Source organism: Hippocampus guttulatus, chromosome 4, assembly GCF_054856545.1.
Source record: "Hippocampus guttulatus isolate MCC_2025c chromosome 4, RoL_Hgut_1.0, whole genome shotgun sequence".
In the NCBI taxonomy this organism is placed as follows: Eukaryota; Metazoa; Chordata; class Actinopteri; order Syngnathiformes; family Syngnathidae; genus Hippocampus; species Hippocampus guttulatus.
Window position 1 is genome coordinate 19889831 of NC_141264.1, and position 27247 is coordinate 19917077.

At 41.2% G+C, this 27247-nt stretch overlaps 4 protein-coding genes across 9 annotated transcripts in view; 2 read left to right on the forward strand and 2 right to left on the reverse strand.

Annotated features, from left to right (window-relative positions):
* Positions 1-6622, forward strand: part of tmem266 (transmembrane protein 266) — a 35509-nt gene extending 28887 nt beyond the window's left edge. For both annotated transcript variants that reach the window (XM_086108281.1, XM_086108280.1), the window contains 3 exons: positions 811-1003; positions 2928-2990; positions 3063-6622. In XM_086108281.1, the coding sequence (XP_085964407.1) occupies positions 811-1003; positions 2928-2990; positions 3063-3661 (855 nt within the window). In that variant the 3' untranslated portion in view covers positions 3662-6622. The remainder of the gene's footprint in view (positions 1-810; positions 1004-2927; positions 2991-3062) is intronic.
* etfa (electron transfer flavoprotein subunit alpha) lies at positions 5917-14296 on the reverse strand. Its single transcript, XM_086108283.1, has 12 exons — positions 14162-14296; positions 13253-13402; positions 13038-13119; positions 12891-12973; positions 12620-12719; positions 12391-12501; positions 12169-12270; positions 11956-12024; positions 11791-11873; positions 10983-11048; positions 10816-10896; positions 5917-6247 (listed from the first exon to the last, which is right to left on the reverse strand). Exons 1-12 carry the CDS (start codon positions 14285-14287, stop codon positions 6212-6214), a joined length of 1089 nt encoding a protein of 362 aa, XP_085964409.1. The 5' UTR covers positions 14288-14296; the 3' UTR covers positions 5917-6211.
* A 1318-nt stretch (positions 14297-15614) lies between these two features.
* On the forward strand, positions 15615-19467 carry LOC147206468 (insulin gene enhancer protein isl-2a-like). The gene is made up of 6 exons (XM_086109222.1): positions 15615-15796; positions 16053-16242; positions 16352-16611; positions 16803-17089; positions 17995-18162; positions 19024-19467. The coding sequence occupies exons 1-6, from the start codon at positions 15739-15741 to the stop codon at positions 19138-19140; spliced, it is 1080 nt and encodes a 359-aa protein (XP_085965348.1). The 5' UTR covers positions 15615-15738; the 3' UTR covers positions 19141-19467.
* A 1333-nt stretch (positions 19468-20800) lies between these two features.
* scaper (S-phase cyclin A-associated protein in the ER) overlaps positions 20801-27247 on the reverse strand; it is a 47956-nt gene continuing 41509 nt past the window's right edge. For all 5 annotated transcript variants that reach the window (XM_086108199.1, XM_086108200.1, XM_086108196.1 and 2 more), the window contains 3 exons: positions 22978-23169; positions 21640-21688; positions 20801-21348 (listed from right to left, as the gene is read on the reverse strand). In XM_086108199.1, the coding sequence (XP_085964325.1) occupies positions 21248-21348; positions 21640-21688; positions 22978-23169 (342 nt within the window). In that variant the 3' untranslated portion in view covers positions 20801-21247. The remainder of the gene's footprint in view (positions 21349-21639; positions 21689-22977; positions 23170-27247) is intronic.

The window sequence follows — 27247 nt, forward strand, 5'->3', positions numbered from 1 at the left end:
CTTTGTCACCAGCAGAGGGCAATAACGCACTATAAAAGAAACGTGGTGACCTAACCCCTATAAACTCCTCTCATAAAAAAAAATTGTCCCATTTTTTTCACCAATTCAAAGCATTAAAACTTTGATCTGTTCATCTTATTCGCATTATATTTTGTAATTCAAGATGAAACCAAATATCTTGACGTTTTCTCTCACATTGTCCAACCGATTCAAACTGTTCCAACTTTAAACTGTTCAGACAACATTCCATATCATTCAACAATGTTCAATACCGTTCCATATCAATTCCATTGTAATCCGTGATTCCAAAGCATTCCACATCATTCACTTTGAGAATTTTTCATTCGGCATTTCAGCTTTCACATGCAGTTTCAAAAGAAATTGTCGGGTAAATAAATAAAATCATATTTTTGTTTCAATTAATAGTGTATGATGAGGAAATTAATACAAATCTGATTCGTATGGATTTTTTTTTCTGTTTTATGATCAGCATCCATCTATTTTCAATTCCACTTTTTCGTCATTAGGATCACGGGTGAGCTGGAGCTTATCCCAGCTGCAGCTGAGAACAAGACATGTAATGAATGGATGGATGGCATTTTATTATATTTTTGAAATCTCTTTTTTTATGTAAGTCCAGTTTTACTGTAACCATACTATGAGCTTTGATGATAGCTCCAAATGAAATCACTGAGTTGTCATCCTCCACCATTTCGATGTGTGCTTTGTCCAATACAAAGTGCCCACTTCTTCTGTCTGCGCAAAGAAAGGATATCAATCTCCCCCTTTTCTGTCCCTCTCTCCCTTCAGTTTGAAATCCGGCAGCTGAGGGCCCACCTGGCCCAGCAGGACCTGGATCTGGTGGCGGAGCGGGAAGCAGCCATGCAGATCCACCATATGTGGGGTAAAACGAACAGCAGTTTCCATGAAGTGGACGGACTGGCCCCTGAGGTCTCCGATCATCACAGGCCAGCCAAAGTCAGAGAGACTGGAGGGCCCCCAGGTAACCGTCTGGAATAGGCGCCTCTTTTGTACCGGCAGGTTATCAGATAGCTTGAGTGCACAAGGCAGCGTTCACTTGATGTTTTCAGTGCTAAGTTGTGGCCTCGGTGCCTTGAGACCTGCTGGACAAATGATTGTTGATACACAGACAAGTGAACCTGAAACTGGAGGTTGTTCACGTGGAACTAGAAGAAATCTCTCACACACCGATAGTATCGATGATTAGAATACTAGAATACTGTACAACCTTTGAGGTCATCATGCATTATCATAAAACCGTTAGTCAAGGCAATATTTGGGATAACATTTTAATATTCTTAACTGTCGGATAAGGTGTAAGAGCCTCTCATCTTTTTGGTTTTTGTTTTTTCATGAGAAAATGACACAGTTATGATGAGCACACTTGGATTTATCCTGGTTCAAGTATCACATTTCTTTTATTTCTTTTTTTTTTGCCCTCAAATGGCACAATTGGGATGTGCATGTAGGGAAAAAAAACATGGATTCGCTTCAGATTGAAATCGAACCTTTTCCAAATGTGGATGAAAATTCAATTCCGTCGATTTGCCAATGTGAGTACAGCATCGACGCGGAGATCAGATCTGTCCCATCCTTGCAATCCCGATGTCTCTAAAAACACCCATTTTTGAGGTAAACTCTATGTCACATTTAATATTTATATTATTTACATTGAATAATTGTTACATTTTGTGTCGTTAAAATCCCACTGAAAATTTGACAATCATTGTGGCGAAACCACTGAGTGTTACTAAAAGCCAAACAAATAGAGCTGTAGCAGCAAAACACATTAATAGGCCATTCTAATCTGCTCATTTTATGACAGGTTGGCATCACAAACTGGCACATACTGTTGCTTTCCTCTCACATAAATATTCCAGTGGCACGCCGAGATGGACCGTCAAGCTCAATAGTGACGGGTCATAATTTAGGAGGAGTTAAGGGGTGCAGCTTCTGTCCGGGGCCCTCACACACAGAGAGAGCCTTTTGCTTTATCAAAGTTATAAATCATAGCAATACATCTGGGATATGTGCTTTGCTTTACTGCACTCAGTCCTTGTGCACTCGTGTGTTATTGATCGTATGGAGATGACCTCTCTACACGTATGACACGATGCACTTTTGACACCGCAGAGATATGAGAAGCTTCTCAAGACACTCATGACCAGTGGCTGCTAAAAATTTGAGACAAACACCAAGACAAACATGCATTTATATTTTTATATCTATTATCAGCATATATATACTTATATATATATATATATATATGTGTGTGTGTGTGTTGATAAATAAAATAAATATATATAATTGAGAAGTGGGTGGAAAACAATTGAGAAAAATATATTTTAGAATATTGCAAAAAATATTGCAACATTTTCAGGAAAAGTGAAATAGTACTCAATCTTTGCAAAAATATGTCAGAAAAAATGGCGAGAACAGCTGAACTTTAGTTACCATTTATCAAAGACATTTGAAGTGGTTATTCCTATTTCATTAGTTTGAATGTGATTGGTTTGTTCTGAACACCGCCATATGCCCAGTTCTAAGAGGGTGTGCATACTTATACCATCACATTATCGCAGGTGTTTATCTTTACTTCCCTTCTTGAAAATATATTTTTTTAAATTTCATTTTAGTGAAAGAAGTTTTTAAAATATTGATCTTGCATTTTTTTTGACAGTGTGCAGACTTTTTTTGTACTTATCTATCATTATTATTATATCACATCCACAAGGGCCTACACAGAAAATATTCTACAATGATAGAAATATAACGTTGTGCAATAAATTGAAATACTGCTCCGTATTGCATATAACAAGAAATGAGAAAATAGTTTTTGTTTTGAGAGTTATCTAGAAAGATCCACTGAATTCTGAGGCGTCACTTCTATCTTCCGCTGTCTTTAGATCACCACGGCCAAGACGACATGAACAACTACATCAGTCAATATTATAGCGAGCCGAGCAGCGGTAAGCATCCATGACATCCCGTTAACTTCACCGTCTATCTGTCCGTATCGGTCATTGTGGCGTCTCTTGTAGACATGGGCGTCCCCGACCCGGCCGCATGCGTCATCACCACAGCGGCCATCGACGTCCATCTCCCCAACAACCCCAGCCATTTCCCTCCGTCTCTGGTGAGCTCCGACGCCCTGTCCGACAGCCTCTCCGACGGCCGACTGCGGCGTGCCAACAGCTCGGCCAGCGACGCCTCGACCACGACGACGTCGCGCATCAGCAGCCGCTCCACCGTGCGCGAGGCCTCCACGTCCACTGACTACAGCGACCAGCGCTGCTACCCGCCTCCCTACACCAGCCCCCTGGCGCTGGCCCCTCAGCCCAGGGGGAGTCCCAGCGCTGTGGTGCAGGAGCTGCTCTCCTCTTTGTCCGAGGACTCCTGTCTGAGCCAAAAGGGTCTGGACCCCGTCAACCTCAAACCGCCCAGCCCCACCGGTTCTTCCAAAAACAGCCCCGAGCTGGAGAACAGGGTGAACATCTATAACAAGAGGAACCAGGAAAGCCGGCTCGGCTCGCACGCCAAAGAACTCATCCAGCTGCAGGGAACTGAAGCTTTCCTGGAGGAGAAGTACAGGATGATGGAGCCAGTCGATGCACCCGTCCATCATCTATCCGGGACATAAGATGGTGGAAGAGAGCAGGAACATGGACCTAAATCAATCCAGTCCATCGTCTGTCTGGGACAGGACGTGGTGGGGAGAGAACAGGAACAAGATCTTCACTTGATGCTCCAAGCCACCGTCTGTCAGTGACATGAGATGGTGTACAAGAACGTGAACCTCAACAGACTCTTGAATCCATCATCTGGCTGAGACATAAGGTGGTGGCAGGAACCTTCATAGATGCTGCTGCCAATAATCTGTCTGGGATGTAACATGGTAGCATAGAGCAGGAACAGGAACCCCAAAAGATGTTTGAATTCATAATCTCAATGAGACATAAGACAGAGCTAGAACAGGAACCTCGATTGATATCCTAAGCCATCATCTCTCCGAGACATAACATACTGGCACAGAGCAGGAACAGGGTCCCCAAAAGATGTGCAAAAACATTATCTCTCTGAGAAATAAGATGGTAGGAGGGAGCAGGAACAGGAATCTCAAAAGATGTTCGAATTCATCATCTGTGTGAGACATAACACAGAGCCGGAACAGGAGCCTGGACTGATATCTCAAGCTGTTTTCCGTCTAAGACATAAATTGGCCAAAGAGAGGACCAAACAGGAACCTCAAAAGATTCTTTGGTGGTGGAATACAGCAGGAACAGAAACCCTTAGAGATGCTGCTGTCAATAATCTGTCTGGGACATAACATGGTAGCAGGAACAGGAACCTCAAAAGACCTTTGAATTCATCATCTATCTGTGACATAAGACGGAGCCAGAACAGGAACCTCAATTGATATCCCAAGCCATCATCTATCCAAGACATAACATAGTGGCACAGAGCAGTAACATGATATTCAAAAGATGCCTGTCTGAGAATTAAGATGGTACAAGAGAGCAGGAACAGGAGCCTCAAAAGATGTTTCAGTTCATCATCTGTCTGTGGCACAAGACGGAGCCGGAGCAGGAACCTTGATTGATATCCCAAACCGTCATCTGCATGAGACATAAGTTGGTCAAATAGAGTTGGAACGGGAACCCCAAAAGAGGCTTGAATCCATCATCTGTATGAGACATACAGTGGTGGAAAAGAGCCCTAATAAGAACCTTAATAGATATTGCTGCCAATCATGTTTGCCAAATAACATGGTAGAAGAGAGCAAGATCAGGAACCTCAAATAATGCTCAAATGCACCCAATCCAAAACATATAGTGGCACAGTGCAGGAATGGGAAGCTGCATAGATGCTCCAAAACATCTTTTGTCTGAGACTGTGTTGGTGGAAGAGGGCAGGAACATGAACCATAACGATAATAAAAAAAATAATAATAATGATAAAGAAAATAAGATGCTCCAAATCATCATGTCTGAGACAAAAGGTGATGTAAATGAACTGGAATATTAATAGGTAACTCCAAAACATAATCTCTCAGAAACATAAGAGAAGAAGCTGAACGCATGAACAGGCAGATCAATCAATGCCCCAAACCATTCTCTGTTTGAGACATTACATGATGGAGTGGAGCAGGAACAGGAACCTCAATTGATGCTCCAGTCTGGGACCTAACATAGTGTATGAGAGCAGGAACAGGAACCTAAGTCAGTGTTCCTGTCGGTTATCAGTCAAGGATATAGGGTGGTGGAAGAGCACAGGAACAGGCATGTGACTAGATAACCCATCCATCATGTGATGGACAAAGCGCAAGTTTCACTTGCATTTGTGTGCACGCATGAACATGCTGGAGGGTCACGTTTCAGGAAATGACTCTCACAGACACTTTTATGATCATTTGCAAGAAACTTGAGCAGCAACAGGACACCTTCCTCATGCTCAACGGACTTGGAGCCCTTGCAAGCATGTCAGCTTTTTTTAAACAGTTTGATGAAATTACTGCAGGCTACAAGTGGAATCAGTGTTGAGATAAAGTTGTTTCTAATCTTTGTCTTTCTACTTTAGCTATGTTTGTAACTGAAATTCCATTAATGGAGTTTTAAAAAAACGTTTTTTGCAATCGAGCCAAGTTCAGCTTGGGCAGTGCTGAAATTTTAATATGTGCATTGATGACATCAAAGTCAAGGTGATTATATGACTGGCTTTTAATGCTTACGAAGGTGTGTAAATATTTGCAAACAGGAGGAATTATGTGTGTCTATTACAAATTGCTCATCGCATGAACCTTCTACAAAATCGCACATCAACTTTATTGTACTGGCAACAGACGTTTTCTATCTCGGTCATCCCGTTCGACCAATAAAGGGAAAAAGAACACCCGAGTGAGTGGTCAATTGTCGCCTTTAATACATCCCAAAATGACAACTCCTGTAGCTCAGCAGGAATACTTCCCAGACACAGCGGACACTATCCCATTAAGTGGAATTGCAGCTATCGGAGGGACAAAAAAAATCTGCAAAGTACTGTTTCAATTGTTGACATTCAAAATGTGTGTATGTATAAAAATGGTGTCACTGATCTAAAGATATTCCCAGCAGGCCAAGGTGCATCCTGTACTCTTTCTTGGTGGTCAAGACGGCAGCTGCTACATGATAGTTTTCGGACGCTCGTTTCATCCTCACTTGCTCAACGCTTCGGTCATCTCAGGAACAGCCTGGGGAGGAAACGGGAGGTCAGATTTGACTAAAATAATCATTGTCATCCCAACAAACGGTGATGACGGGCAACCTAAAAGGGCTAAGCCCTAACCGATTAATCAGACGACTGATATTAGCTCTTTCAAAATGGTCGAAAATCACATAACAATATAGGACAAAGAGAAATGAGATTGGATTATTTTTGCCGGATTTTTGTTGATGTTGTAAAGTCCAACTAATACTCAAGGACAAAGTCAAGTTAAACAGTCAAATGTTCTTGTTGAAAGGGTTACGGGATAAAAAATAAGTTGTTCTTCATTTTTATATTTATTAGTACACCGCAGATTAATCAATTAACGGACTTTTATTCTGCCTAATATCGGAACCAGACTAATAGGTCAGGCCCTAAGAATTCAAATTGTTCCTCAGCGACTTCAGGACAGAGTTCATCCTGGGTATCAATTGTCCTTTTGGGGGGGAAACGAGCGGAGAGGCCATCCATTTTAATCAGCTATCTGATCGGTAAGCGGTAAACTGATCTCATGCCGCAGGTCACAAGTCCACTGCCACTCACAATTATGACTAATCACATCCACGGGGACTTTGTCGAGACGCCGGCACACTTTACGTGACACCTGCGGCGTGCGTGGTACACCTCCCAGTCAGCAAAGGCATCTGGCCCGGATTCGGCATGAAGCTGGCACAGCTGGCCTTAAGTCGGCACTGGCATAACGCATGTGGGCCGAACACAGCCCAGGAGTGGCAAAGGAGGCACTGGCTTGACTCTGGCAAACCAGATGAGGGCCAGTTGTGGAGTGAAGTATTTGGGCCAGAAATCAATTTACAACTCCGGCCCGTATATGGCCAGCCAGTTTTGAGCCACTCTTAAATGCAGTTTCAGATTTATTTTTTCAACACACAGCCTTGTTTTACAATTGCACACCGATGCGGAATTCCATTCATCACACACACACACACACACACACACAGTAAATCAGGCCCGCAGGATAATTTAAAAATGAAAAAATGCATAAAAGACAGAATGAATATTTTTAATAAGGTGCAATTCATTGAGTATCCGCTAGGGGACACTGTTTTGACAAGAGAAGAAGACAACAGCAGCCTCAGTCCGTCAGTGAGACAGACCCATGTCAGCAGACGCTATCAATAGCACTCTCACATTTACACATTTAATAGCACTCTCCTTAGTTTGTAAGGTGTAGGCAGGGATGACATTTAGATTTTATATGCACGTGTAAATGGTTTAAAACTTCCTTTCTTTATAAATCTTGTTTAATCATAAAGTGCATTAATTACTATATTTTTCAATACCAATTACTTGTTAAAGTTTGTACAATCAATGGGATCAGTTGCAATGCATATATGTGAATGATAAAAGTAAATTGCACATTTGTTGAAAGAAATGTAAGGTGCTTCATGAAATGTTTTGTAAAAGATACGTTCATTAAATTTCAACATTTTCCAAATGTTCTTGTGCTTCTTTATGCCTAAGCAAAGGAAAGACATATTGTCTTGGTTGTTTATAGCAAAGTATGGTATTATTTTAATGGTCCGGCCCACTTGACATCTACCGAGGCCGTATGTGGCCCACCATGTGAAATGAGTTTGACACCAGTGATGTTTTAGTAAGGCGTTTTTAGCTGAAAAAAACAACCATGTACAGAAAGGCGTTTTTAGCCGAAAAAAACGACCATGTATATATAGTAAAGCGTTTTTAGCCCAAAAAAAAAAAAGACAGTATAGTAAGGCGTTTTTGGCCCGAAAAAAACGACATTGTATAGTAAGGCGTTTTTGGCCCGAAAAAAACGACATAGTATATATAGTAAGGCGTTTTCGGCCCGAAAAAAACGACATAGTATATATAGTAAGGCGTTTTTGAGCCGAAAAAAACGACATAGTATAGTAATAATAATAATAATAATAATAATAATAGATTTTATTTATAAGCGCCCGAAAGTCAGAAAGAAACAAGGGAGGGAGAGGGGGAGAAAAAAACCCACGCTCGAACTACCCTCATTTGAGGATAATTTGAGTGAGGCAAAAAACTCCTGCACAAGCATATGTAAGGCGTTTTTGAGCCGAAAAAAAAGACATATATATAGTAAGGCGTTTTTGAGCTGAAAAAAACGACATAGTATAGTAAGGCGTTTTTGAGCCGAAAAAAACGACATAGTATAGTAAGGCGTTTTTGAGCCGAAAAAAACGACAGTATATATATAGTCAGGCGTTTTTGGCCCGAAAAAAACGACATATTTTGAGCCGAAATAAATGACATAGTATAAAACGCCTTCCTATACATGGTCGTTTTTTTCGGCTAAAAACGCCTTACTATACATGGTTGTTTTTTTCGGCTAGAAACGCTTTTCTATACATGGTCGTTTTTTTTCGGCTAGAAACGCCTTACTATTATGGTTGTTTTTTTTGGCTAAAAACGCCTTACTATACATGGTAGTTTTTTTCGGCTAGAAACACCTTTCTATACATGGTCGTTTTTTTCAGCTAAAAATTTTGTCCAAAAACGCCTTATGATACATGGTCGTTTTTTTCGGCTAAAAACGCCTTACTATACATGGTCGTTTTTTTCGGCTAGAAACACCTTTCTATACATGGTCGTTTTTTTCAGCTAAAAATTTTGTCCAAAAACGCCTTACTATACATGGTAGATTTTTTTTTCCGGCTAAAAACGCCTTCCTATACATGGTCGTTTTTTTCGGCTAGAAACGCCTTACTATACATGGTCGTTTTTTTCGGCTAAAAATTTCGTCCAAAAAAGCCTTATACATGGTCGTTTTTTTCGGCTAAAAACGCCTTCCTATACATGGTCGTTTTTTTCGGTTAAAAGCGCCTTACTATACGTGGTCCTTTTTTTTCGGCTCAAAACGGCTTACTATACATGGTCCTTTTTTTTCGGCTAAAAACACCTTACTATTCATGGTCGTTTTTTTCGTTGAAAAACGCCTTACTATACATGGTCGTTTTTTTTTTGGGCTAAAAACACCTTACTCTACATGGTCGTTTTTTTTCCATCTAAAAACGGCTCATCGTTCACTTCAAAGAGGCTCTTTGTACCGGCTCGTTCGCAACCGACACATCACTTGTGAAAATGTAGGTGATTGAACAGTCAGAGGTGCTGCCAAAAAGAACCCTCTCTGCACTGAAATACAATGATATTAATTTTGATTCCGTTTGCTGCAATACAAACCGGATACTTCATACTTGAACATAAAGTTAATTTAAAACTAGTACCTCAATTCAAAAACAAAATCTGAGGTTGAAAAAAACGTCGTTTTGTATTTGTAAGACTGAATATGAAAATAAACAGAATTTAATTTACAATGAGGATCAAATACAGTTTCAAAGAAAAAAAAGTATATCGTTTCAAATTCAGATTGCACAATTCAGATTCAGTTATTCAATATGATTCAGAGTAAAATATACAAATCCATCCATTAATCCGAGCCACTGACCTTTAATTCACGTAATTCAAATTCAGTATAAACTATTTAAAAGTTATTCACGTTTAGTTTTTGGTGGCAAATATTCCGCCCCACAGCGTCACACCTAGTTTAGTTTTGGTTGTAAAGTGTCCTAGAGTGTCTTGAAAGACGCATATAAATGAAATGTATTATTATTATTATTATAAGAAATTCCAGGGTTTATTTTTACTGACCATTCATTGTTCATGACATGTACAAATGTTTGTTTTCCTAACACACTGTCCATTCTTGTTTTCTTACAGTTCTTACAGCCGCTGTGAGACCTAACAGCCTAACATCTTGGGCCCCAGACCAGGAAATTGATGTCACAATCAAAAGATGGCTACATCTGGCTCCTGATCGGGGTGGTGACAGGAAGGAGAGCAACAATTTGATGGACAGAAAAATACCGTTCAAGAGTAAACTGCATTCCAATTTGGACTTTGTGTTCACTGTTAAATAAAGAAAAGTGCATTTTTCCAGTGCATGTGGAGTTATATGTGAGGTTCACAAATTATGACAATAAAAATATTTTTATAACAGTCGTTTTTGAGACTTTTTTAAAAAAATGTGGGTCAAATATGGCTCATGAAAGATGTGGCTTAGTTGAGGTTGAATTCAGGCTGATATCAGGAACCTGTTCTGGCCCAGCGTCGGGTCGGAGTAGGGCCAGATATGGTTTTACAATGCGGCTCAGATCTGGGCCATATGCGGCCCACATCATGGATGCCAGACGTGGGCCACTGCAGGACCTTCACTCATTGAGGTATGTGGGCCGAGTGTACTGCCGTGTCTGCCCCAGAGCTGGGCCAGACCAATTTTGCTGACTGGGCTTGAAGGTACATTGAACAATCTGCTTGTTGTAACTGTCGTAGAACTGTCATACAAAACTAACCAGCATTTTTGTTTAGGTACACCTTTTGAGAAAGCACCTTCATCAATTCGACAAATTAATAATCCAACACTGGCACGCTTCCATTGGCAGGGAAAACTGTTTGCCGGCCACTGCCATTTTGCTACAATTGTTCATTTGATGTATATATTTTTTAAGATGCAACTTTTTCCACACCGTGTACATGCAATCTCACCTTGAAGAGATCGGCAACCAGGCCGTAGTCTGACACCTGGAAAATGGGAGCCTCTGGATCCTTGTTGATGGCCACAATAGTCTTCAAAAGCATTCAAACAAAACAAGGCCTCCTGAGTCTTGAAAGAGCGCATCCGTAATTTCCATTTGACAATTTCGGAAATGTACCTTGCTGTCTTTCATTCCAGCCAAGTGTTGAATCGCTCCAGAGATGCCCACGGCGATGTACAGCTCCTGTGGACACCAACGGAAACATGCTTTGTCAACAGGAAGTGGCGCACGGCGGCGGCTCACCTGCCACCTCATGAGCTTTGTCTCAGGTTCATGAAATTTTTCAGTGCACATTCTAGATCGCAGCCCACTCTCGGAGAGGCTCGATATTCATGTCTTTTTTTTTTTTTTTTTTTGGTAACCAGCTGGTCTTAACATTTGCAAAAATGAATTAGGTCTGTTTGGTGGTCTAAGAATCAGGCCAGACCTCACGACTCTCAACCTAAGTGGATGAATTGACCCTCGAAGAACCCTAACTGTGCCATTAGCCGAACTTGCCAGGACTTAATGTGTGGATAATCATCACCAAGAACCTGACCCAAGCGTCGAATGGATAATTAACCTTTCACAGAAGGACAGCGATGGCGCTAACAGCTTGCAAGTACAGTGGAACCTCATCGTCCATTTTCCAGAGCATACATTTGCAGTCAACTGACATGAGTCCTACTATACAAAACTTTTAGTGTATGACAATATTTTCTTTCCACCTCTTGCTACTCCTTTCACGACTTATGTTGCCCAAAAAAAGGCAACACGGTACCCAGAGATTTAATCATTTGCTTGTTGCCAAACGGTGCTCTTCGAAACTTTCTTTCAAAAGCTTCCGTTTTATGCATCTTCAAAGGGATATTTTTCATAACTGTACCACCCCGCGGGCCTTCAAATTCAAAGGTTCCACTCTCACATCCACGTAGGAGCAACTTACCGGTGCTACAATCTTGCCTGTTTGTCCAACTTGCATATCATTAGGAACATACCCAGCATCCACTGCAGCTCGAGAAGCACCAACTAAGGAAAAAAAAAAATTGTACACATTATTCAAAAGGAGTGACAATGACAGAATAACATTTGCGTTGGAGCAACATCTAACCTGCTGCGTTCATTTTGTCCGCGAGGTCATAGAGCAGTTTAAAGTTTTCTCCACTCTTCAAGCCTCTCCCTGGAAAAATACGATAAATTTGAATTAATTAACTTGATGAGAAGTGAAATTCAATGAGAGTTGTCTACACTTTTACATCAAAATAGTCTGGTTTGTTGTGAGTCCTGCTGCTGCAAAAAAAAAAAAAAAAAAAACAAGTCCCACCTCCTGACACGACAACCTTTGCACTGGTCAACTCAGGACGATCACTCTTCGTCAGATTCTGTTCCAGCCATTCGGAAATCCCCACGGCGGAAGCGGCAGCCACTGCAGTTCAAATGAAAACCGCATCTCACACGCTATACACGACAACCAATGGCCACAACATTAGGTACACCTGTAATCCAGTCCAACAATTGAACAACGCCGAAGATTTTTTTTTTTTACCATTTTCCGTTGCAGCACTTCCTCCCTCTGCGGGCACCGCCTCAAACGACGTCCCTCTTATGGTGAACACCTTCACGGGTTCGGTACACTTTACCGTGCTAAGAGCATTTCCTGGTTACATCGCATACGGACAGCGTCGGTGATCGGAAAATATCAAGAGTACATTTTGAACTATGGTGTTTACGAAATTAGGTTTTCGTTATGCAGTCAAAAAATAGGAATAGTTTACCAGCATAGATGGCTCTGACAAATGTATCCGGGGACTTGATCTCAATAATATCGGAGATTGGAGCCACATCCAATTTTGCAGCCACTCTTGGCAGCAGGTTCTGCACAAACAACAAAATGACAAAGAATTATAGGAGGAGGGGAATTTTCACGTCTCACTAAAATTGTAATTTGCTTATTCACACACACACACACACACGCACACACACACACACACACACACACACACTGTCATATAGACATCCATACAACGCAGGTTGTCCAAGTGTTACCTTTCCAAAGGCAGATGCACCGGCACATATATGGGTGAAGTTGAACTGCTTTTGTGTCGCCAAGACGAGTGGCGTGAGCTCCTCTGGAGAAGACCAAGTGTGAGTAAATTTCATCAAATAAATGACAACACTGGCAATGTCCTGTACCTGGCAGAGCTCCTTTACAAGAGTCGTTCTGAACCACCAAAACTTTCTTCACACCTTGGACTTTACTGATTTCCTCCACAACCTGAAAAAAACCCAACATTGTGTGTTCAGACACCATTTTAAAAGTCGACTGTGGAGTGGGGCATTTTGTGTGTGTGCGTGCGTGCGTGTGTTTTAAGCAGCCAGGGTATGAGTGAGATGTTTTTTTTTCACACCTTTGCACAGTTTGTTCCTGCCACAAGACAAGCCACCTCCCCACCAAGTTTACTCGCAGCACTTATTGCGTTCAGTGTAATCGGCGTCAACTTGTCATTGTTATGTTCCGCAACCACCAAAGTGCTCTGAAACCTTTGCAGCACGGCAGCCTGTTGGACAAAACAAAATGTCAGTATGACATCCAACTTAAATAGGTATGCTAAAACTGACCATTATTATTTTTGTAAAGGCAGAAAATTTGACGCAGCTCTTGTACCGTGCATGTGTACCTAATGTTGCCTCTTGTCATGCAAACGTAATGATTTGATTTAACATAAAATGAAATTTTATGTTGCGTATGAACAAGCAATCCGGTGGTCTGTAGTTGTGAAACGGCACAAAGTTGTTCATTCACCTTAAGATAACGCCAGCCTCATATGGACGGGGCCAGACATTACTAATCGAAAAGAGAGCATCCATGCAAATTGCTTACACAACGGTCACAATTAAGAGCAACGGTGTATCCTATATTTCCTCTTTATAATACGTAATTTTGCAGCTCATTGTATAATACATGTTAAATATTTCCATGTCAATGACAAAAGTCTATTTTCGACTCGTCTGTTTGCCAACACAGATGTTTCATAACCACCGTTCAACAATGCTAACACTTAGCATTAACAAAGACCACCCTAATCGAATCATAATCAAACATTATAAAAGCTTATCCGACTTATGTTTTGTCCGTCAAGCGCATGTATGTGTTTGAACCGATTGTGGACGGCGACTTTTGACGAAGAAATGCGCCTGCCTGGCCAGCAGCTGCAGCAGGAAAACAGGTGAGATCGCGAGCGTTTCGAATTTATCTCAAATAGAGGGACAACAATTCAGTAATATTCTTAGCCAGTTAATAGCTGTCAAGCTCTTACCAAGCGTGTCACGTTCGTTGTACAAAAAACTCTGTTCATCGTGAACTGCGGTCGGGTCAGGTCCTCATGCACTGCCGCACTGACACATACGGTGAAGACTCTGTGCCAAAGGTCAGCCAACGTCATTGGCGTACTTCTCGCGAGATTAAACGAAGGACGAGAGGTTGCGTCGCACCGCCGCATGAAGTCTCGATAGATAGATAGATAGATAGATAGATAGATAGATAGATAGATAGATAGATAGATAGATAGATAGATAGATAGATAGATAGATAGATAGATTAACTTGTGACGCATATGGAATAATCACACCTAAACACTTGTTTCAATAATACAGTAATTAGAACAACTGCGATTGGCTGTCAACCGATTCAGGGTGTCCCCCGCCTACTGCCCGAAGACAGCGAGGATAGGCCCCAGCACCCCCCGCGACCCTACTGAGGATAAAACGGTTCGGAAAAGATGAGTGAATGAATGAATTGAATAATTAGAACAAACAAAAATAACGAGAATATTTTGGGAAGGTTTTAACTAAATGTATAGCTAACCAACCAACTGTTTTTATTTAAAAAAAAAATTAAATATACAACTGTTACATTAAGTTCAGCCACTATGGTATTTTTAGCAACAAAATTAAATTATAAAATTGTTCCATTAAGTTCAGGGACTATTGTATTTTTTAGCAACACAAAATTTAGTGGAATTTTATTTTTGTGTGTATGTGTTTATTGAAAATAACTTGGGTATGATTTACACACATTAAAATTAACTACTTTTTAATACATCAGCCTTCATTAATATCCACTACTTGCCACAACACGTGCACGACACAAGAGCTTTCTTTAAAATGTTGCCTTTAGAATACATGACGCAAAGCAGATTTCTATGAATAAATTAAAGTTAAATTTCAAAAGAAATGATAGCACCAAAATGTCTTCACTCTGCTTTTTTTGTTTGTTTTGTGGGACTAAATTGGTAACACTTTCCATCCAGTAGAGGGCTCTGTAGAATGCAATTCAATACACTGAGTAACAAAACAACTCAGATTTTAGTTGTTGTTTGTTTGTTTTGACAGGTATAAATATAATAAAACAAAATATAATGAAATACCAAATGAAAAATGACATAAAAATATTAATTAGCAACAGTCCTAAAAACTAATACAAATCCACGTTTTCTAAATTTTTTTCACTTCTTCAGATGAGTAAAAGCTCAAAATAGCAATAAATAAATAAATAAATAAATAAATCATAATAAGTTAATGGAATGAAAAACAGTAACAATCATTTTGAGCCAAACTAAATATCGACACATGTAATAAGAACATGCATCTGTCAGCTCTGGAATTCCTTAAAAAAAAAAACTCCAAGTCGTTACCCCATCATGTCTGACAAGGTTAAAAAAAAAAGTGCTTCCAGGAGGGTAGCATTTTCATGCTGGCCCCCTTCTGTGTGTACGCACAGGTCCCATGTCTGCGACGTCACAGGTTGGGGGAGCTTTGTTTTGTGCCCTCCTCTCTTGCGGCCAACACAAGTTGAAGGATCCAGCCAGGGGACGGGACGCTCTCTTCCTCCCGTATGGTGGACATCCTGTTCGATGCCTCTTTCTTGGATGATATGGGGGATCTTTCCAAAAGTAAGACTTGCAGTCTTGTCTTTTTGGTCATGCGGACTGATTTTTTTTTCTTGTTCTTGAAGAAGCGTCTCAAAATCTGCAACTGTAAATGAATCAGAAATTGTTACGATTTGCACGAGGTGATTTCGTTTTTTAACCATGATGAGTCATTTAATTAATTCTGGAGACGTTCCTCAAAAGTGATGAAACTGAGATGATGCTGTGTGGCTCATGAATGGATGCATATTATCTCAATCCACGTGTCACCTCCGTGCAGAGAAATCAGGAATTGCAATGTGCGTGGGCTGCGGGAGCCCGATACAAGACCAGTACATCATGAGGGTGTCCCCGGACCTGGAGTGGCATGCAGCCTGCCTCAAGTGCGCGGAGTGCAGCCAGTACCTGGACGAGAGCTGCACTTGCTTCGTCCGAGAAGGAAAGACTTATTGTAAAAGAGATTATGTCAGGTAAGGATTTGATCTTCTTCTTCTTTTCTTTATGCACCTGTAAGCTCGATGCGTGTTTGGCTGCTTCCAAAAATAAAAACTTGACTGATATAGGTGACGTCATTTTTAGGTTATTTGGGATCAAATGTGCAAAATGCAAGACGGGCTTCTGCAGCAGTGACTTGGTGATGAGAGCCCGGCAAAGTGTGTATCACATGGAGTGTTTCCGGTGCTCCGTGTGCAGTCGACACCTCCTGCCCGGGGACGAGTTTTCGGTGCGGGACGGCGAGCTACTGTGTCGAGCCGACCATGCACTGTTGCTGGATAGAACCTCCGCCGATAGCCCGCTGAGCCCCGGGAACATTCACTCCAGACCCCTGCACATCTCTGGTATTATTATTATTATTATTATTATTATTATATTCGTTAACATGCACAACACTGCAGCTTTACATGTCGGTTGGTAAAATTATAAAACGTAACTTGCTTGAAAAAGGTCACCATTTAATTTTGATAGTTCGATATCATATTTTTCCCCGTGTGTCGCCTGCTTTTTGTTGATAGAATTTTTCTTCCTTCAGACCCAGTCTCCGTTCGGCACCCACCTCATCACCGGAACCACGGCCACAAGCAGTCCGAGAAGACCACCCGGGTCCGGACGGTGCTGAACGAGAAGCAGCTGCACACGTTGCGGACTTGCTACAACGCCAACCCGAGGCCTGACGCCCTGATGAAGGAGCAGCTGGTGGAGATGACCGGCCTAAGCCCCAGAGTGATCCGGGTCTGGTTCCAGAACAAACGCTGCAAAGACAAGAAGAAGTCCATTCTGATGAAGCAGCTGCAGCAGCAGCAACACTGCGACAAAACGGTCAGTTTGCCGCCTTTAATTTTAGTTGAAATGAATGCGGTTTGGAATTAAAATTTTGCGCTGCCTATCGAAAAAAAATGTCATCGTCAAAAGATGGCCCGTGCAACAACGTTTCATATGGAAATGTATATTTTTTATCTGACTTTGACCAACCAGATGCAACCTTAAATGTGCATCGCCAACCAAAAGGTGAACAGTATGTATGGGGCATTACTAAAACTAAATAACATTAAAAATGCACACCTATTAAAAATATATATAAGTCATTACATTTCATTATCAGAGCATACTTTGAGCCTGCTTATTTTGCCTGCATAAAAAAATAATATTTATTTTTACATCACAATAACAATGTCATTTCTTTTGGTACATATGTTAAATATCCAATATTGATGTCGCAGTATTCAACACTGATGTCACATTATCACGGTTTCCCAATATAGTGCAGCCCTCGCGCGTATTGATTTCAGCTTGAAACAAGAACGAGCATCTAAATGAATCAATATTAATTCTTTAGTTCAGGAAAACAACGTGATGAATAATATTTGAAATGGATTAAATGAGTAAAAAGAATTGCCTTTTCATCGATAAAAAGTCTCATTTTTCCCTTATATATTTGTGTTTGTTCTTTTTCACAATTTAGTGTGAGTGTGCTGTACCATTTGAATTTCTCCTCTGGGTATCTATACTGCATTTTCTTATACATATTATTTTATTTACTGTACTGTATATGAGCACATTACAGTATGTCACTAAAATATGCTGTCCAGTTAAATATAATTTTAACTATCCTAACGTCGACGCAAAAATGACATTCGATTTTTTTTTATTACTATAAATGGGCTATAAATGGTATATTTTAGGAGCTTCTTCACGGACTTGTGAACGTACATTATTGCATGTAGAACCTGCAGGGCCTGACAGGAACGCCGCTGGTGGCAGGCAGTCCCATCCGCCACGATAGCACCGTGCAGGGAAACTCCGTGGAGGTGCAAACCTACCAACCACCATGGAAGAGCCTCAGTGACTTCGCCCTGCAGAGCGACCTGGACCAGCCCACCTTCCAACAACTGGTGAGAAACACAACGGGGAGAGCACACCACGTGCACGCACGGAGACACTTTATTAGGTACCCCGATGCCATCCAGGACAGAGCGGTTTGACAGCGTCATAGAGGTAATAATTAACCAGAGAGTTATACTGAGCTTTTTGCGGGGGGGGGGAACCAACATTTGATAACCTCCTGCAAACTACAGCGATATGCATATCGTCAATTGCGCGCATTTGAATAAAAATTGAGCAGCATGTTAATAAGATTTTATCCAATGCACGAAGTCACTAAGAAAATAGGAGAAACAGCCTATAGTGCTTTTGTACATCACTACAAACTACAACCAAAATAATGAAGAAATTGTTGTGTAAATGCCTTTTTTTTTGCCATTTTCAATAAGGATTTCTATAATCTTGTGTCATTCGCATGTGTCCAATATAACCAAAATAATAAAAACAGCGCCTTAAGCATTAAAGTCACTGCATACCATGACGATAGAGACTTAGCAGTCACGACAACGTTATTTGTATAATTATATACAAAATAATGACAATAATAATAATAATAAAGAGGGCTGGACCTGAATATACGATTATTCATGATGTAAATCAGGCTATGCATAGATACATAGATAGGCTCGTGCAACTTAAATTAAAAAAATTTTTTTAGTTATGCCTTAAAATAACTGTCTAAAACTACTGCAAAATATCAAGAGCACCGATATTTATTTGAATGTTTATTTATTCTGAAAATAAGCACACCTTGATGTAGTCTATGACTTTATGATATTTTCCCTGTTATTATTCGTTAGCTAATCAAAGTGAATAATCTTCAGCTTGATATTTTAAAAGGGAAAAACTAATACAACGACCTGTTGTTTCAGATGTCTTTTTCCGAGTCGGGCTCGTTGGGGAACTCTTCGGCCAGTGACGTCACCTCACTGTCGTCTCAGCTTCCGGATACGCCGAACAGCATGGTACCGAGTCCGGTGGACACGTGAGGAGCTCGGTCACGGGACGCCAAAACACAATTAAAGACTTCATCGAGAACAAAACAATCATAAGATGCTGCTGCTGGATTTACTCGAGAAGATACTCAACCATCCCTACTTTTTGGGGGTGCTCAAGGGCATTACGGAAGCGGATACGCCTTGTGGGACTCGAACGTGTGGACAAACATTAATCAGAGTATCTCAGAGGAAGCCAGTATACAACAAGGTGTGGATGTGCACGGCGTCGCTCTGTTATCTGCGCGGTGAAATAAGTTATTATTATTTATTGTTATTACGACATAGCCAATCTTACCAATAAAACGATGGTCCAAGTCATTGTTTATTTGCATGTTAATTTGTCTATTCAGCTTGGAGAATACTTCAAATAACGAGTAATAGCCTAAATGCAATTTACAGTATATGGCATTTGTCAAATTAGACGGACTAACTGCTTCAGTGCTATACAAGAAGACACCCCTCCCCCCCAAAAAAACCCTCAAAGTAATGAAATCGTAAAAAATATTTTATGGAGGCCTCGGAACAAGTTAGTTATCAAATACAAAAGTATTGGTGAAAATAAGTAAAAACTAAATAGGTAAAAAAAGGATTCCATTTTTATTCTTACATAAATTAGGATTTTAAAAAAATCACCTTATGTTTAAAAAAATCACCTTATGTCCTTGAAATTCTTTTGTCTTGATTCCAAATGGCGACAGTCCAGACAGACGACAGTCTTATCTGTATCTGGCATCACCTGCCAAGGGTCCACTAACAGGGGCCGCAACATACGGGGTCGATGGGGGTGGGGGTGTGGAGTGCTAGTTTAAGAAGAGGTGGGGGGTACTCCACACCGCTCGAGGACGTATCTTGGCGTGTCCAGAGTTTATTTTCCTTCCAGTAGGAATGCCGCACGGCAAATAGCCGCTGGACAAGAGGGAGCAAGCGGGTCAAGCCGGGCTTGACACAAGACACCTTCACAATTTGTTTGGGAGGATCCGCTTTATCAGTGCCAGGAAACGGACACTCATTGAGGGGTCGGCGCACGTAACGATCAGCTTGTAGTGAACGGGGATGCAACTTGTAAAAGAAAGGCTTAAGGACATGATTGTAAACACATTAAATGGGGAAATCAATTTCCCCCAAGTATTATTTCCAATTTAATGAGTTAGATTTTCCAACTTGTAAATTTGGGTCTTACCTCACAAGTGGAGAAGTGAAGCAAGGAAACAACTGCAGTTGTATCCAAATTGTCATTTTCTGTGCAAAATACCATCTGCAGCTGTAATTGAACTGTAAATGATCTACAAAAGCAAATTTTAATTAGAGATGGATGTTCCCCAAACATAATTTTGATGCTGATAAAAAAAACCCGCTAATTTTCTTTCCTCTATAACACAACAGGTTTAAGATATTTTTAACACTTGTTTTCTCGGTTCCCCTTTGAAATATATTGCTATATTGCATGCGTTATTGTTACAATATTATTTTGAGCCTGGTGTGGTAGAGAGAAAAACGAGGGCAGATTTGAAATTGGGGTGTCACATAAATAAATCTAGATAAGTTTACTTTCATAATTGATGACAAATTGTAAAACAGTGTTCATTTAACTCAAACCACAATGTTTTGACAGACTGATCAAATTTATGGTGAGCAAAACAAACAACGGCAATTGAGCAAAATGAACTTTTATTACATACATGAATAGAAACTATAAGGATACATTATAATTTTTAACCTGTGCGTTGACAGTAATCTACGATTAAATTAGCGTTTTGCCTTCTTAAGGAAGAAACCGAAAAAGGTGCCAGTCAGAAAAAAACATTGTGAACACGTTTGGAAGTAGTGGATGTCATGACTGGCATAAGATGAGTACAAAATAGGACAAATGTAATAAATAAATAAATGTACGTTCCCAGAACAGAAACAAACTTTTGTTGCTCTTAAACAAACAAGCTATTTGGTGCAAATTCCTCATCCACACCAGTCTGCTTTCGCAGCAGGTGCAGCAACACAGAACAAGGCTTTCACTTTTTTTTTCTTAACATTTGAAAGGTTTTTTGTCAGATCAGCTTCAGGTCAGAGAGTCGATGGTGCTTTTCTTTAAGGTGGCAGTCTGTCACTCGTCCTGCTTTTTGAGGAAAAACTGCAGCGCCGAGTCCCACTGGTCTCGAGGGAAGCGGTTGGGCAACTCGCAGTAATCCAACTGCTCAAGTGATGCTGCATGTGGGAGACACACACACAAATAATGTACCGGAGTGGGTGAGACACTGTTCACAAGCGAACCCTCCCGGGGGTCCTCGCTTTACGATGGCAACGACATAACGAGGATCAAGGCGGTACGGTGTGCTTCGTTTCCGTCGTGCTTAGCTTTTTCATTGATTGTTTCACGTTTGTGACACTGAAGTATTTTTCATATCAACTGTAATTATGACTCCAATAGCGGGTTCGCCATTCCATCAGAAAAGAACTGTCGAATGAAGTCAAAAGTGTTGCCTGTGTGACACTTACCATTCGGCTTTGTTTTACTGTCGTATTGTTTCTCATTTGAAGAACAATCCTGTAGGTTAATGCAGAAGTCAACATTAGCAATGATTTGTGCAATTTACAAGAATCTACTTTTTTCAAGTTGAATTCACAGTGGCGCATGAAGCGAAATACGGACAAATATATCAGGACAGACTTCATCACTTAATTAATCACAGAGTCTTGCCTTAAATCTTTTTTGATCTGAATGAAGACAGGCAACAGATGTATAATTCCAACATTATGAAGACAATTTGGTCAATAATTTGTCAAAAATTGCAGATCAATGTGTGGACTGATCCATATGATGGGAGTAGTGCTGAACAATTTAAAAAAAAAAAAACGAAAAACAATGAACTGCAACACATTTTTTTCAGTCAATATTGTGATTATGATGTAAAATACGATTATATTTAAGGTTGTCATCCCACATATTTTTTGACAAACAACAAATTAATCTGTATTACAATAAACAATAGCAGATTATTATACTGGACATAAAAAAAAATCGATCCAGTTTGGACAAAGGTGTTTTCTACGCGATAGTGATGATTTACACGAGACCTATAAATAATTTATGGTGTCCAATTACACCCAATCTCTGTTGCCGAAAAGTGCGGGCGCAATCAGGAAATGGGACAATCAAACAATGCCACAAGCTTTTCAAAATCTCCTCCATTCTTATTTGCACCAGTTCTCTGTAGGCGTTTGCCTCTCCATTGACAACCACACCATGTTTTTGTGGTTCAATAAAAGTGATGCAATATAGCGCACGTGAAGCCTCAAAACCTGATTCAAGGTCACACTTTCCCGTTGCAGCGCGGAGTAGATATGCGGCGACGCGTTGCCTACTGTAATCTGTTGAGCGATAGTCAAATTCAGCTGCGTTTGGTTCTACCACGAGCTAATCACCAGGTGTCCCAAGACTTTTGTCTGCATAGTAAGTAGAACGCGACAATGAGACGGCATGCATTGTGGCTTTGTCTGAAAGCAATAACAATAGCTTGTCTCCTGGTGAATGGCGGGGCAAACCGTCGTCCAAACAGCGGTGCTTGGCCGAGTGTTGGCAGAGGAAGATAAAGGAGACAAGGTGTTTACTGGGAATCCAAGCAGCAGCGGCAGCCGAAATCCACTGGCCGAGGAAGCCATTCGTCTTGGTGAAAAGCGCCTCTTTGTTACACATTGACCAGAGCTTTTAAATCAAGCACTGGCGTGGAGCACCTCCTTAAAACGGCTGAGGGACGTTTTTTTTTTTTTTTTTGATGGCACTTGAGGTTACTTGCAGCAAGTCATCAAATCTTTCCCAAAAATTGCGAGTTTTACCTGAATGAAAGTGGCGAGCAGGACGCAGCTCATCTCTTGCTGCAGGATGACCTTGTTGGGCCCGTTGTTGTAGCACGCCGAAATGAGCGAGGGGAAGAGCACGCGGATGAGGCGAGGGTGGCTGAAATATTGGAACGGCAGCTGGCACAGTTTCTGCAGCACGCTGGGCTGGCGGCCAGACTGCACGATCACCTGCAACACACGCGCGGGGGGGGGGGGGGGGGGGTGGAGGAAGTAAACAAGTACAAAAGCTCTCCAAGTGAATTTGTCAGGTATCTCTACTTTGAGTATTTATTTTTTTCTGACGACTTTATACTCTTGCTCCCAATATGAAAACCAATATTTTTATTAATGACCTAAATAGGCAGAGGTATGGTCAACTGCGATGAACATGTTGATTGCATTCTCAGAAAAAAACCCGAGCAGAATTTACAAGTTGAGTCCCCCATATTCTCACTTTTTCCGTTCTTTCGTAAATCAGCAGTAGGTGGGTTGGTTTCACCCAAGAGACCAGTTTCTGACTAAAAAAGGTTTCTCGTGAGAAAATACTAAATTACTTGATGGTGAGCGACACTGACTCAATTCATGGCTTGAGTTGAACAGCAGTTTTTTTTCTTTTTTTTGCATGTGCTTCGCTATTCACTCCATGAACATTTCTCACGACTGCGACACTCAAACTGCACATATGCACACTCTGAGGTGCCCAAACTTCCAACGTGTTGGCATTTCTCTTACTCCGAATCAAAGTGACGGTCTGAGATTCAGCCACCAATCTTTATCTTGAGCTCTGTACCACGCCGTGCTGTTTTGATAGCATAAAAGCCCGAGCCTACTGAAATGGATTATCATGACATTAACTATAGAAATAAAACCAACATGAGAACTGTAGCCCAAATTTGAACTTGTTTTGCCTTTTTTTTGTTTCTTAACTGCATCTTTGAACGCCCCAGCCATCTGCCCGTTTAAAAAATCCAATGTGGGCCTTGAGCACAAAAGCTTGCCCAGCCCTGATCTAAATAAATGCTTTTAGTGTCCGTTTTAAAAGAATGTTCCTGATTTTACAAGATGCTATTTGGGGGGGAGGAGGGGGGTGGAGGAACGTACGCACAGACGACTGCGGGGTGGCTGGGTAGAGGTTGATGGTGGAGGTCAGGCAGGGTAAAAAACCCAGACTGACAGAACACAATGCAGTGGCATTAGTACAGGTGGGGGGGATTTGAGGCGCAACATCCGGTCACCGTGTCATAAATTCACTCTGATTTACAAGACTGGAAAAAAATACGCTGCTCCTTTGATAGTGCGTGGCCAGTTTGAGCAGAAGCATAAACAAAGTGCTAATTCATCACATTTATCGGCTCATGGTGAAGCGTCTCAGGGCTTGCCCTCTGCGGACACATTCAAAGAGACAAAGAACAGTCTTTTCCTTATCGCCGCTTGTTTACAGAAGCAGCGGCAGGACGCGTCAATACCCCAAAAGGTGTCATAACAAGTGTCCTGTCTGATATGAGGAGCGCGTCACAGTTGACGGTGCCCATTGTAAATTTGGGAAGTTCGGTTTATGTCATAAGGTACGGACGGTTCCATCCAGAACGATTTGGCCAAGGGCAGTGTGTTTAGGAATTCATGTGAAATAAAAATGTAGACTTTTAGCTTCAATTTAAAAAAAATTAAATTACCATAGAGTAGGTCATATTTTAAAGGCTTGATTTTTGCAAAAATGGCTGCAGAAATGTAGGATATTGTAGATGGAATCCAAGTCTGCCTGGTTTGGTGTGTACAGGGCTAAAGAATGGACACGAGGAGTGCGGTGAATTATGAAAAGGTTCAATCCCAACTTCTCTAATTCAATAAAACGTTTTCACCAAGGAATGTACGACCCACTGGTCAAATTCATCCACTAATGGGGGGGGGAAAAAGCTTTCGGGTGTGTTCAGAAGCAGTGCCGCATATTTTTAGTGTGTGTATTTTTGCTGTATTTGTGATACTTTTCACTCAATCCGAAATTGCAAGCTGGAACGCTGCCCAAAGACAAATTGGCAACATTAGAGGGAGCTCAGCTCCACGGCCAAGCGCGAGGCCCATGCTCAAAGCAGGGCAAAGTGAAACGGAAACTTGAAAGGTGAATGACCCCGCCGGGGACATAGAAACTGACTAAAAATGTGTGTCAAGTTGCATCCAATTTTGGAGTTCGAACCGCCATCCTGCATCGGGCTTTAGCTTTGTGGTCTTCTCCAAATATCACAGTTGTGGGTTCAATCCTCAGTCCCCCCCGTGACTGTTTGAATATGCTTGGCAAAGACACCGAACACTCCTGATGATGCATCAGCAATAAGTAAGTACATCAGGTGATCACGTTTACAGCCACTGCATTTGAGAAAACCGAAGGTAGAAAAGTATCCGTACGATCATCAAGGCCTCAGCTCAAATCAAATCAGTGGAAATAAAGGATTGAAAATGCCTAGCTTGACGCTACTAACAAGGAATTTAAGAGAAACATAATATTGTTGGTCCAATAGAATTACTGTGCACGTCACTGTTAATGTTCTGCCACAATTATAAAGAAAATAAAAAAACAAATAAGAAATGTTGATCAAGAAGGTGCCGTAGTTAGCAGCTGTCTGCGAGAAAACGCTACGCTTTTTTTTTTTTTTTTGCGTTTTGGTCTTATTTTTGTGATATGGTGTTTGGTTGTCCTTCATTTGGACTGTTTTCAGCATTTTGGCCACGACGTTTGTCCAAGGAGAAAAAAATTGTGTTTGATGCTTTCGCCGTGTCGGCAGCACGCGTGTACCAGCACTGATTTTGATGGGGAGGAATGTCGGTGCTATTCGGGTGTCGCCGCTGGATAGTCTCCGGGGCACTTGTTTTTTTGGTGCCTGTAATGGGCAGCCTTTTTTTTTTTACAGCCCCGTTTTGTATAGCGCAGACGTCGGCGCTGTAGGACCGTCCGCGTTGGTGTGGCTAGCTGGATGGCTGCTGGAGCTGAGGATGTAGAGAGGAACGTCAGTGTGGAGCACGGATCAAAGGTAGGGTTATTTTGGTTTTAGATTTTAGGGTTCCTAAAATCTTTTCACACTTGTGTGACAAGAATGTGAATAAGGGAAAAGCGCAAATAGACATCCATTCACCTTCACATTATGTCTTGATAATTTGTAACTAATATTAAAACTGAACGTTTTATAGTTTTCTTAACAGTGGTGAACTCGTTTTACACTTGAATGACAGTTGAGAGGGTTTGAAGTTATGAGGGTGACAGTTTTATTTCCGAGGGGAATCCACTGTGAATCAGATACAGTACTAAACTTTGAGGTTCCTTTTCCCATCTGACTCCGAGTAGCCGCAGAGTGAAGCCTGACATTATCTGGCACAGGTGAAAACGCTGACTGTGGGGAAACACCCCCCCCCCCCCCGCCCCAAACTAAACGGCTTTGCTGCTCTGAGACCTGGCATTTTTAAAACAGCGTTGCTTTTTATGACGCTTCCATGACATAACTTCCTCACTGTCCACAATGACAACAAAGAGTGTGTAAAGTTAACGTTCTGGAACGCACACAGACTTCTTGGGGGAAGAAGTGTGGAAGTGGAAACTAAGTTAAACATGTACACTGCAACTGCAATCACCATCTGCCAAATAAATTCTATGAACAGCGTCAATCAAAATTTAAAACGTCTATCAAACTATTGCGCTTTCATTGTTGATATACTTGACTTTGTGCCCTGTCGTGTGGATGCATCAATGAGCGGCCATGTCTATGTTACATGCGCACGGTCTCTGGAATCTGATGAGCAGTTTGTGAAATCCAAAAAAAAAAAAAAAAAAAAAAAAAAAAAAAAAAAAGAAAATCTTTATCTATCTTCATGTGTCTGGACAGCCTCCTATCAACTCCACAGGAACAAGAGCCGTATATGTAATGCGTAGCAGAATACTGATAAGATGACAGAGCAGCGCCACAAAAAAAAACAAAAAAAAACCAACAATAACAAACAAAGCCAAGTTGGCCAAATAACTGTTTACGACCGTTTATCCAGACACGCGTCAGCTCCTATGTAAACTACCTTTAGATAAAGAGAATTCCAGCAATGCAGACATTGACATAGACACTCCAACTTGACTTTAGGGTTAATTGTCAGGTGTCTGGAAGAAAAGAAAAAAAAGCCCACTGAGCCATGTGTTTACTCAATAAAACGAATACTATCTTGGAGGACGCTGCCATCCCATTCCAGATCACCCCGACGATAATCCCACTGTGGAATGATGCTGATGACAGTC